Here is a 13,845-nt window from a genome sequence, read left to right on the forward strand (position 1 = left end):
TCCCATAAAAAGTTAAATAAAAAATCAAGATATTTCCAAAAAATCCTAATTATAACCTAAAACATTGCCCAAGACACCAGATTCATAAAAAAATCCTTCTCAAGATAATGATTTTCGAATATTCACATGCTTATTTTGTATGAGCAGGCCGCAAAATTGTACGAATTTTTGCATGGAAAAAATAATGATCTTAAATAATAGCTAGAGAATAGGGTATTTTAACCATTAGTGGACTCCCTAGTAGAGCCGAAGCACATTTTTCACAAATTTTCAATATTTTAAGCACTTTTTCATAACCCTTTGTACAAAACAATGAAAGCCGAAGTCTTTTGAACAATTTTGACTATTTGTTCCATCAGTTTTTTGTTTTTGAGCAGTAAAATAGCCATTTGAAAAAAAAGTTTTTTTGCCCCCTTTTCCTATAGTGGACCCGGGTCCACTATAGGCAAACTGTTATTTTTATACCAAATTTAACCGATATTTGATGTTTTGATGCATGGTGTAGGTCTAATGATAGATGTAATAAATAAAAGATGGATTTTGCTCACTTTTCATCATAAACAAATATGTTTTGTTCACAAATTTGGCTTTAAACAACAAAAAAACTTAATAGACATTTAAACACATTTATTTCCGAAAAAGATCAGAGAAAACGTTTCAAATACCACTGTAAACATAAAAATATTTAAAAAAGTAATTTTGATGCATTTTTTTCCATATTAATTACATGGTTGACCGAAACTAAACAATAGATTTGTTTACAGTTGCTGATAAAACCACACATGTTTATTTAAAAAAAGTTTTGTAATCATAGCCGTACCTTAGGTCCACGGCGCCCTTGGCGAAGCATCAATTTGGCGCCCCTCCAAATTTTTCATCATTTTGATATGTTTACTTAAATTTTCAGCGATTGCTTCAAAGAGTTATAATGGTAATTGATTGAATAAATATAACAGCTAAAAAATCCAACCACAATTTAATTCTTTGAAGAATATTCAAATTAATGTTTTATTATTTTTAAATCATTTCAATCGATTTATATCTTTCCAATACAGATAGGTTGTAACGAAAAGTTGCTTTAGGATTAATGTTGACTGAAAATAGCAGAGTGTTGTTTTATCGTTTTAAGCAGAATTTGATCTGACCTAGCTTAAATTTCATGGTATCAGCAAACAATTTTCCTGAATTGCTGAAAAAATAGTTCAACTGATTAGAAAATGGACTCCTTTTGAAACTTGTTTTTGGATGGATTCCTTTTGAAACTATTTGTTTCAATTTATTTTTGAAAACAATATTTCTCTTCTCTGTGACTGTGTTTTTTGATTGATATAAAATTCCCAAAATATTTTTTTTTTGAAAATTCATAGCTTCAAACAAAGGCAATTAGTTTTTACCTTTTTAATACATTGAAATTTTTTTGTATTTATTTTTCGACATCTAAAGTTTCTTGAAATTTTGTATAAAAACCATTACACTCAAATAGAGGGTGACGAGCGGGAATTCCCGGGAAATCGACCAGTTTTGGACCTCTCGATTCCCGGGAAATTTGGTCGAAGCAAAATTATATAAACAAATCAGAAAAAAAAAACATTTGAAAATTCGAAATTGTTTAGAACATTGGATGTTCAATGTAAGATGTTCAAGTTCGAATGAACCAATGCTTCTCTTATCTTCTAATTCAGAAAGTGTAAATTTTAATTTATTAAAAATTCCAATAACTATAATTGGGAGAACTTGAAATAAAGTGGACCCCAAAATTAACCTTAAAGCATACTTAGCAGTTAGGCACAAGAAGAAAGTCTAATTTTTTTATATTTCTGTCTATTATTTCTAAGAGTATAATTTTCATATCCTCTTTCAAGCGTAGCAATCCTTATAATCTATTTTTTTTTAAATTCTTTTTATTTCAATTTCGCTGTATCAAGGTAATTTCGTTTTTTGATGTCATGAAGTAATTGTGTGTTTCGCTTAAACCTCAATATTAATATCTTAGAAAAAAAAACTCTGGAAATCTTTGTAAAGTCCGCCAAATGTGAACATTCGGGTTTTCCTGATTACTATTTCTTCAATGAATATTTACAGTGGACCTTAAAAAAGAAAAAAAAATATTTAAATTGTTGTTTTGAGTCGCTATTTATTTTTATTATATTGTAAAAATCTCGATACTGGGAAATTATATTTTAGCTATTTTGTTATTTCACAAAAATCTAATAACAAGTTCATACAACAAGTTGTATTGCAGATTCAGAAAAAAAAATCAAGAGGTAGGTCATAGTTCCCAAAAATAATGAGGCTACTAATTAACGTTTCATTAAATAAGCATGAATAAATCGTAACTGAATTCATTGAAAAGAAACACATTTATAACTTTTCTTTATACATTACTGGCACTATTGGCATAGTTATAAACACTACCGGGTCCCGGGTTTTCCCGTGAAATTTCCAAATTCAACTCTCGATTCCCGGGAAATTGAAAATCTCGAGAATAGTCCCTCTACACTCAAAGCTCTTAGAACCGTTTGTGTAAATGTAAAAATTTAGTCGAAATTACACTGGATAGCCCAACACATGGAATCCATGAAATGAATAAAAAAATGTATGCGAAAGATAAGCAACTTTATCCATTCCATTAAAACTTAACAAAACATAAATTTTCAAGGAAAATGTTACTAACATTCTTCAAATTATTGTCCCTAGAAGCAAAATTAAGTGGAACTTTGTGTTTTCCCAAAAAATATTGCTGTTTTTGGAGTTGGAATTTTGCTTTGGTTTAAATTCTAATGGGTCCGCGATAATGATGTTTCTGCAAATCAAAATTATACAAGAAATTGTATAACATTTTACTTTTACGACTAAAAAGTTGGTGGGCATGCCAATCTACGCAACTTTGCCGAAGACACCCAAATTTTACTTTTTCACTCTTGCTACAAGCAATTGAATACAAGCAGCATAGCAAACCAGTTTTTTAAATATATCAATTCAGGAATATAATATATTTAAGCAATTTATGTGCTCTTAAAAACCAACATTTTTATGTTAAAAAAAAATATTTTGCTTGAAATTTAACAAAAGTCAAAGCATTTTTTGTGTTTGAAATATTCAATTTAAACACTTCAGTATTTCGAAAACGTAGGCCAATCTCAACGCACAAGTTTGCATTTAAAACGATAAAAATATCTCCAATGCCATTTTCTTTAAACTTGAAACATCTTATTCTTTTTATTTCAGATTTTCAATAGAAATGTGTAAATTTCAATTGAATAGCTGATTATATAAAAAAAAAACTTCATAACATAAAAAAGCTTGATGGTTCCTGATGCTGGAAAAAATGGTGAAATTTAAATTGAATTTTATATACTGTAGTTGAAATATAAAATCTCTAGCAATTTAAAAGAATTGTTATAAAACTCCTGTACTTTTTGCCACTTGGGCGCCCCCTTTGATAAATGAATTTAGAGAATTTAAATTTAATTCTGGTAGAATTATTGAAATAGTTGATTTTGGCGCCCCAAGTGTTTAACATAAAATAATATTTGTAATATTCCGACCCAGATTATCGAGTTATTTTGTAGTCCTACTTTAAAATTTGGCGCCCCTTTTGTTCTGAATACCTTTCTAGGATTTTATAATAACATGACAAATTTGTTCAATCATCGTTTTCGGCGCCCCCCAAGGTCTGGCGCCCTTGGCGGTCGCCAACTGCGCCAACCCCTAGGTACGGCGCTGGTTTTGTTATTGATTTATTATTATAAAATATCATTTCAAACTACAATTATGATGCTTCAGTTAAGTACAATTAACTATAGTTTTGATTAATTATAAATTCTTACGGCTTCAGCGTTTTTGGTACTTTTAACCTGGGTGCAGAATAGTTGTCCGCAAAGCGGCCTCAATTTAGAACTGTCAAAGCGGAACCAATTTACTGTTCGCATAATTATACCAAGAAGTGGCAAGTATTGTGATCGATCTAAAATTTATTTAGTCAGGAATAAAAAAAAATCGATGACTATTGAGGTATTCGAAGTCAAAACATCTTAATAAGAGGTTTGAAATCGAGTTTGGCATAATTCGTCGCTAAAATTTTATAATCGCTATGTCTACAAAATCTATGTTTATGACGCTTTTTTAAATGTTAGCGACGAATTATCAATAACTTTCAATAGTACTTTCCAAATAATATTGGATACTCCGATATTATCACTACACATCAAAGATACATAATCTCGGAACTTCCATTCGGTTGCTCTTCTGATTCACGAAATTCCACCCACTTTTGACACAATTTTTCATCACGTGGAAAACAAAAAAGGCCTCTTTTGGCCGCCCATCGTTTAGTCTACGAAGAAAAAAGTGCGAAGCACTTAATTTTTCATCTAAAACATCAACATCAACAGATCCAAAATGTTTCATAATAATTCACTTCAGCAGCAAAAAATATGTCACGCTTGAGCTTGAACATAGCCTTCTACTTTGTTTATGTTTACAGCTGTAGTGCAGATGTATTAGTGGGGAGCAGTGGGGAGCTTTCGAAAATCACGTTACGCATTCTGTCTTTTCAGCACCCAGCTTTTAACATGAAAACATCTATATTTATATTCATAATAGGCAATCAAACGTCAAAATTACCCCCCACTAGAGGGCGCTCAAACTTGGGGTGATGTTTCCATTATAAACTACAGCGAGTAAATTGGTTTGAAATTTGAAATTGTTTTATTTCATCATAAAATCGACATTAATAGCAAATTATACCATTTTCAGGTAAGAAATAAATAGCTTAATTGATATAAACGAAAATATTTTTGTGATGGTCGATTTAACCTGTTCATTATCTGATTCAAAATAAGGGAATTTTTTAATCAACCAAAACATAACTAATCAATGGAGCACCCGATTCGAGTGGTAGAAATGACAGTTCTCCCATAAGGAATACATTGTAGAAAAAAGCAAAAACTGCTCGAATGGAAATGCTCCATTGAGAATGTAGATTATTCAAGTGGACAATTATTTTTTAAAGTCACTTCTACCATAAAAGCAAAGATCTGCTTGAAAAATAATAATTGGATTGATTTTCAAAATTAGCAATCTAACCTCATTCTCGCGTTTTCAATCCGGATCTCAGAATTTTCTATGAAAAAGGCAACTTAGCAAAAAAATCAAAAAGTCAGTCGATAGAACTTTTTATTTCTTACCTCCTGTTAACTTTATTTTATTCCAAAAGATCAATTTTCTTTTAAAAAATCTTAGAATAGTTTTCACTGCCCTTTGCACTTATCGCGCAAAACCGTAAACGTAACCTTGCACCAAAGTTCTCCTACTCGAATGTAGGTGGCGAATAGAGTTTTTAGCTTTGGTTTTGGGGGCCTATTGAAAAAAATATGCGTTCAGGTTGATAACAACAAGCATTTATTGTATGTTTAAGAGAAACTTTTGCTTAAATACACAGTTTTCTTCATTTTTGAAAGTTAAATTAACAGGGGTCCACTTTTGGAAAAGTTTGGATTTTCGTTGTCCTATATTGGACCCCCCTAATTTTTGCTCGAAAATTAGCAGTTCTTCGCTTTATTTTAGTAAAGTTCCTTAAACTTACATTATTTCGACTTGCTGAAGTTAAATAATCAGTCAAAAAATGATTGGATAGTTAATTCAATCATAAAATATAAATGCAGTTTTGTTGTGAAAATGCTAGTGGCCATGGCTGATTTCAGATGTCGAACTCAAAACACTTATTTTGGTGAAAAGTACAATTCAATTTCAGTCAACATTGTTTAAAATGATGCTGAACATGCCAAATAAAAGATTTGTAGACAACAACACGCTTGAAATTGTGATTTTATTGAATTTTTCATCAAAATCCCTTCAGAGGGTCCACTATAGGAAAGGGGTCCACTAATAGATAACGTACCCTACATCGCCAAAGTTTCATTCGAAGAAAAAAAAAATGAATTCATAACTTTTTAAATTTTTAAATCTTTTTATTCAAAAATAATAATAATGAAAGGTGACCAGAATATCCGAGTTTGGCGTCTGGGGTACATACAACTAGAACATTTTAAATTATTACCGGTAATCGAATTCGGAAATTTTGTAGTTTTAGTGTAACATAAATTTTATTTTTTATACATATCCAAAATCGAGTTTTCAAACCCGTTACATAATTTTGTAGTTTTTATATAACTCTTTTCCTTCCAACTTTATGACACTCATGATCACCGCACTTCCGCACTTTGCTCTCGCGTTCTTATTTGACTTTCATACACAAAACAATAAAACCTCAACACTTCCTCTTCCAACGAGGATGGTGTCGAGTATGCACTTGCACAACATCCTGACGGTGTCTACTTGAAATTCTTTTGTCGAACTTTGGCCACTTTGGCGGGCGCGCATCAGAAGCTCACTTTTTCCCAACAAAGAGGTTTTATTTTTTTGCCGGCCGGTGAAAAGAACGGGTCATCTCACACTGGAAAACAATATGCAAAACTTCCGTCTGTGTTTTCACCGATGGGATGGGGCAAATGCAAGAATAAAAGAAAGAAAAGTGGCTCGATTGTACAGGGCTCTCAAGTTTTTAAAATAATAAAGGTATAAAACTCGATGGGAAATGCTTCGTCGGGAAAAGTGTCAGCTCGCTCACACTGTATGATGGTGGGAAAAGAAGAGGAAAAAACTCGCGAAGAACAAAAGGCCACAGACAAACAGAAGTGACGAAGTTTTGAGTAGCTCTTTAAAACGGTCAATTTGAATGTTCGGAAACTCACCACACTGATTTTCAATTCACCACCGATTAAGCTTTTGACAGTTCGTTGAAAATGTCAAACATCTGTCAAACAAGTGTAATGAGCGGTGGTGATTTCAAGATTGCCGTGGTGAGTTCCCAGCCATTCAAATTGACCGTTAATTTTCTATTGATGAAATTTCAAAAAGACTTCAGTCTGTTTGTCTTTTTAAAGGCATTGAGTACTGAAAGCGGAACGTTGCCGGGAGCCGCGAGATGATGGTTAAGCACATATTCTTTATTTCGACGCCTGTTTTTTTCCATGATGGCCAAGTAGCCTTTCTCCGCGCGAGGACTTTTTTCTCTTCGCTCCGGTACCACGGACAGCAAAATGGCCATAAGAAATTCAAGACAAGTACAATCTCACCTCCAGTGGTGTGCCCCTAACCCGACCGGTAGTGGCTGTACCGTCAGCTGGGGTGAATCGGGACACATTTTTAAGCACAATAATTCGATATTTTTGCTAAGTTTTGGCTAGAACAGACACAGAGTAAGTAAGTTCCAAATTTGACCTTTGTTTCAGACCGTAGTCCTGATTCACCCCCATTTTACGGTACTAAAGATTCGCCAGCGAGAGCTGCTTCGCGAGGATCCTCCAGATTCTTTTTATTTGTATTTCCGGCAGCCTTTGTGGGTAACTTTTGGCGCGCATTTCCTTTGATTTTCAACCTCACTTGATGTGAATGAAAGGGATTTTCCAACGAAAGCTGCACAGCTGAACCTCAGCGTTGATCAATGAATGTAATGTTTGAAGTAGCTACCTTAGCTTGGTTTAAGATGTTGTCAACATTTGAAACATCATCAAGTTCTAACCATTGACTTTTGTCTATTTATAAAAATAATTCTGTCTTTTGATCCAGTGTTGCAAATGAGTAATGAAAAAAAAAACTATCATTTGATTATTTCGGCATCAAAATATCAGAGAGTTAGCGACTGTCACTACACCCTTACCAAAAATCATGATTTTTTGAGTTCCAAATCCCACTTTTCATACGATTTTTTGAGTTCAGGTACTACAACCATAAAAATGGTTATATGGGTTGAACTGCAAAATTCGTATGAAAAGTGGGATTTGGAACTCAAAAAATCATGATTTTTGGTAAGGGTGTATAGCTTACGAGATCTCTTTCTTTGTCTCGTGATTTTCAGCAAGGGCATTATCGACTGAATGCCAGGCCGTAACCCGGGTGAGAGCGTTCTGTTTTGTGTTGTATGTTTTGCCACTCTCCTTGTATGATTCTGGTGAGAGATGGAGACAGGTGTGTGCTGTGTTTGTTTTTGTGTGTGAGTAATGTGGCAAGAAAAGAGATGTTGGCCGTTTTGTTTTTTACACTGAGGGAATTTGTCGGTTGTAATTGACGATTTGTGCCGTGATCGGGTTTTCGCGCTTTTTGTCGTTATCGTATCCTCGTTTTGAGGTTTTTATCCTCGTTTTGTGGTAAATTGAAAGTTTGTTTCGCGGTGCCTGTCCGTCGGGACGCATTTTTTTCGCGTCCCGTTTTCGTCGATCGTCGTCGGTGTGTTTTTCTCGTTAGTCATGTATTTGATACACATCACAGCCGGGAGTTTCTTTTTTATTTCTCTCAAAACAGATGCGGGATTCATCCCTTTATGTTGAAAAGTACACAATGTACTTCCGAGAGTGCGAGCGGATGGTTTAGTTTGTTTGCAAAGTGGGAAAAAAAAACAGGATTATGCGATGCCTTTCCGTCGGGTCGCAAGATTTTTAGCGTTCGTCGTCGGTGTTTTTATCGTTTTTTTTTCGCGTGCGTGTGTTTGGGTGAAGGTGTGGCTGGCTCTGGTTGTCCCGATCACAGCTAGCCAGTCCGATTTGCGATGCCTTTCCGTCGGATCGCAAGATTTTTCGTGTCCGTCGCGGTGTGCAACAACAACAAAACCCTATCATACCATTTCATCTCGATAAACATCGTAACTCGTCGTTCGCAAAGTTAATCTGTACCTCACTAAACATCAATCATTTAAAACTCGTGAAATCATCTCAAGTTAAAATTACACTGTTAACCCTTCAGTTTCAATTACAAATGATTTTGGTTCTATCTGTCCACAGCCGGCTGTCTAAGACTAAACCATTTCATTTCAAATTTAACAACCGATAAACGGGAAATGTCTCATCCGCAGCATCCGATTGTTTGCCTTGAGAATAATATATAACACCTTTCAACAAACACTATGATTTTGGGTCGCATCATCATCTTCTATGATGAATCCTGACCAAACACCCTATCCTACTAACAAGTTTTCAGGTTCCTGGCGCTCGTGGGGTGTAAGCACAGAGTAAATCAGCTGCCCTAGTAGCAACCTGCGCTAACTAACATTCCCGTCCCTTAAAATCGAGGTCTACAAACTGACATGGCGGGCGCCGTTGGTGGCCAATGACTGTTACCTATTCGCAACTGATCTAGCTTTAGCAATCATGGTGTTTTATCTTTTCAGCGCATTCATACATGCTGTTGATAAGGGAAACACCACTAGATCGTCGAAGCCTATAATCAGTAGTGCTGAAAGGATATTACGGTTCTGTTCAGCAACGGAGGGGCAACCATGGGTGATCTCTCATGCTCATGCTCATGCTCATGATTTTCAGCAAGGGCATTATCTTTCTGTCACACCTCCTTCTTTCTCTCGACCACGCGCTCTCATCGCTGAGTCTTTCATTCTCTCAGAAATCCACAATAAAAGACGCGTCAGGACGATTTTTTAAGCTGGTAAATTAATGTAAATAAAGTACAAAATCGCTCCTCTTGACCACGCTGATACACGATGCCACTCTCAGTCTGACAAAAAATAAAAAGAACCACCATCTAAACATATTGCACCGCCCCTCCCCTCCTTCAGCTCAAGTGACCACGTGGACAAGTGTGTGTGTGAGAGAGCCGCGTTTATTTGTAGTGCTCGATAGCATTGTTGGTTCAGCTATCACTTAAATATAAATTTTCCACCCCGGAGTACGATCCGACACTCCAAAATCGCTGCACACCACCAACAACAACTGCAGACAGGCCAACTGGCCCCCCACATAAACATATAGAGAGAATACCACAACTACTTATACACAGGCTTCAATGGAAACCATGCAGCAGCATGATCCCCTCCCCCTCCCCGGAGTTTGTTAGAGATTTGTGGGGGGAGGTGGAGCAAAAGCAAAAGCATACATCAAATATCATCATCGGAATAATATTTAATATTTATCTTTCCATTCAATTTAATTCTCAACGAAATATTCAATCAATTCTTGCCTGACGCTGCTGCTGCTGCTGCTTTCACTTCACGTATTATTTGGCCAGGCCCGTCAGCGGCAGAAGACCGAGTTCCGATGGCCAGTTCCAGGCAGGCTTAGAACGATGCAGTTGGACGGCTGTTGGTCAAAGCTCAGCAAACCGATTCACCTCTCCTCCCCCTCGATTCAGAGTTGTTGGTGTGGTACCGATGGCCGGAAGGGGTGACTTTGGTCCAACACTCGAGCACTGGTTCAGTTGACACTTGGACGGGTCGCCGTGTGTGTGTGTGCCAATACGGACCGAGAACTCTGTGACTCCTGTGAGGAGATAGCTGGTTGTGGGGATCATGGGCGTAACAATTAGTTTTTTTGTAAACAGTTTTTTTATTTAATATTTAATGACCAGTTTTTTCTCAAGCGTTATTATCCGTCTTTGTTTGAATGAAAATCTAATCAGCAAAAACAAAAACAAAAACAAAAACAAAAACAAAAACAAAAACAAAAACAAAAACAAAAACAACCAACAACCAACAACCAACAACCAACAACCAACAACCAACAACCAACAACCAACAACCAACAACCAACAACCAACAACCAACAACCAACAACCAACAACCAACAACCAACAACCAACAACCAACAACCAACAACCAACAACCAACAACCAACAACCAACAACCAACAACCAACAACCAACAACCAACAACCAACAACCAACAACCAACAACCAACAACCAACAACCAACAACCAACAACCAACAACCAACAACCAACAACCAACAACCAACAACCAACAACCAACAACCAACAACCAACAACCAACAACCAACAACCAACAACCAACAACCAACAACCAACAACCAACAACCAACAACCAACAACCAACAACCAACAACCAACAACCAACAACCAACAACCAACAACCAACAACCAACAACCAACAACCAACAACCAACAACCAACAACCAACAACCAACAACCAACAACCAACAACCAACAACCAACAACCAACAACCAACAACCAACAACCAACAACCAACAACCAACAACCAACAACCAACAACCAACAACCAACAACCAACAACCAACAACCAACAACCAACAACCAACAACCAACAACCAACAACCAACAACCAACAACCAACAACCAACAACCAACAACCAACAACCAACAACCAACAACCAACAACCAACAACCAACAACCAACAACCAACAACCAACAACCAACAACCAACAACCAACAACCAACAACCAACAACCAACAACCAACAACCAACAACCAACAACCAACAACCAACAACCAACAACCAACAACCAACAACCAACAACCAACAACCAACAACCAACAACCAACAACCAAAAACAAAAAAGACAAAAAGACAAAAAGACAAAAAGACAAAAAGACAAAAAGACAAAAAGACAAAAAGACAAAAAGACAAAAAGACAAAAAGACAAAAAGACAAAAAGACAAAAAGACAAAAAGACAAAAAGACAAAAAGACAAAAAGACAAAAAGACAAAAAGACAAAAACAAAAAAAGACAAAAAGAGACAAAAAGACAAAAAGACAAAAAGACAAAAAGACAAAAAGACAAAAAGACAAAAAGACAAAAAGACAAAAAGACAAAAAGACAAAAAGACAAAAAGACAAAAAGACAAAAAGACAAAAAGACAAAAAGACAAAAAGACAAAAAGACAAAAAGACAAAAAGACAAAAAGACAAAAAGACAAAAAGACAAAAAGACAAAAAGACAAAAAGACAAAAAGACAAAAAGACAAAAAGACAAAAAGACAAAAAGACAAAAAGACAAAAAGACAAAAAGACAAAAAACAAAAAGACAAAAAGACAAAAAGACAAAGACAAAAAGACAAAAAGACAAAAAAGACAAAAAAGACAAAAAAGACAAAAAAGACAAAAAAGACAAAAAAGACAAAAAAGACAAAAAAGACAAAAAAGACAAAAAAGACAAAAAAGACAAAAAAGACAAATAAGATGTATTTTTTGAAAGAAGTAGTTTCTCAATTTCTTTGAAATTTGTGAAATTTTCTCCTTCTCTGGAAAGTACAAGCTTCGTACCCTTACCTCCTGCTACTAATCCCTCCTTTTTTCTATTCGTATTTCGAGAATCCAAATAAAAATCCTCTTTTTCGCAGTCGGTCTCGGAACAGTCCGTTCCGCTGCACCGCGATTTGGTGCCACGTGGATGACGAATGAGGGCACATATAAACCAACTAAACCCAGAGTGAAAGCAGAGACCTCGTCGACAAATCCGGCATGAAATAATATTTGCCAAGTGGTGGTCCACCCCTCCCCCTTCCCTCCACCTTTAATCGCGATGAATCTGTGTTCGGCGAGGGCAGTCCTTGGGGTTCCCCGGTCGAATCCCGATAGTTTAGAAGAAGTGAGGCTAGCGATTGTTTCGCCTGCGTCAATACCGGAGAGTGAACAGTGAATGAAAAATGGACTTGAGCCATCAGCGTTGCGTTCCTCCACCCACCCCCGAGGCTGATGGCTCCCGTCACAGGATCATCCCGCTCGAAGCTTCCCCCAGTAAGGACCAACACGAACGAAACCCGTGGGAGATTTATTATTAGTGCGAATAATGTCAATACATAAATCATTGTCAGCTGGAACTTCCGCAGCTCGCTCACGTGGTGGGAGTTTGGGCGCGATTTTTCTATTTCTTTCTCTTTTTTTTGTTGTTTAGTCTGACACGTGCGCGATTGCTGGTGATTAGGTGGCAAAGCTGCTACTACTGCACGTTTTACGCAAGATTTTACGCACGAAACGTGAAATTTTTGGGTATTAGGCTAACATCAAGTTTGTTGATTGAGGACTTTAGGAACCAATAACAGAATCAACAGAATCAACAGAATCAACAGAATCAACAGAATCAACAGAATCAACGAAATCAACAGAATCAACAGAATCAACAGAATCAACAGAATCAACAGAATCAACAGAATCAACAGAATCAACAGAATCAACAGAATCAACAGAATCAACAGAATCAACAGAATCAACAGAATCAACAGAATCAACAGAATCAACCGAATCAACAGAATCAACAGAATCAACAGAATCAACAGAATCAACAGAATAAACAGAATCAACAGAATCAACAGAATCAACAGAATCAACAGAATCAACAGAATCAACAGAATCAACAGAATCAACAGAATCAACAGAATCAACAGAATCAACAGAATCAGCCGAATCTGCAGAATCAACAGTATCTACAGAATCAACAGAATCAACAGAATCAACAGAATCAACAGAATCAACAGAATCAACAGAATCAACAGAATCAACAGAATCAACAGAATCAACAGAATCAACAGAATCAACAGAATAAACAGAATCATCAGAATCATCAGAATCAACAGAATCAACAAATCAGCAGGATCAACTGAATCAACTGAATCAACTGAATCAACAGAACCAACAGAAACAACAGAAACAACAGAAACAACAGAAACAACAGAAACAACAGAAAAAACAGAAACAACAGAAACAACAGAATCAACAGAATCAACAGAATCAACATGACCAACAGAATCAACAGAATCAACAACAGAAACAAAATCATCAAACAAGACAAACAAGACAAACAAGACAAACAAGACAAACAAGACAAACAAGACAAACAAGACAAACAAGACAAACAAGACAAACAAGACAAACAAGACAAACAAGACAAACAAGACAAACAAGACAAACAAGACAAACAAGACAAACAAGACAAACAAAAAAAACAAGACAAACAAGAATCAGGTCACATGCATGGATAGCAAAACCCTGAAAAAATATAATCATAATCAGAACCACCCAC

At 36.0% G+C, this 13,845-nt stretch overlaps 1 protein-coding gene across 1 annotated transcript; it reads left to right on the forward strand.

The window, feature by feature from the left end:
* Positions 1–6,833: 6,833 nt before the first annotated feature.
* Positions 6,834–13,551, forward strand: LOC119766373 (transcription factor SPT20 homolog; the record flags this gene model as incomplete). The annotated part of the gene is given in 3 exon segments (XM_038250876.1): positions 6,834–6,863; positions 12,932–13,412; positions 13,415–13,551. Coding segments are annotated over 3 exon segments (648 nt in total), but the record flags the coding sequence as incomplete, so codon positions are not given.
* Between the last annotated feature and the right edge of the window lie 294 nt (positions 13,552–13,845).

This window comes from Culex quinquefasciatus, chromosome 2 (genome assembly GCF_015732765.1).
Source record: "Culex quinquefasciatus strain JHB chromosome 2, VPISU_Cqui_1.0_pri_paternal, whole genome shotgun sequence".
Classification (NCBI taxonomy): Eukaryota; Metazoa; Arthropoda; class Insecta; order Diptera; family Culicidae; genus Culex; species Culex quinquefasciatus.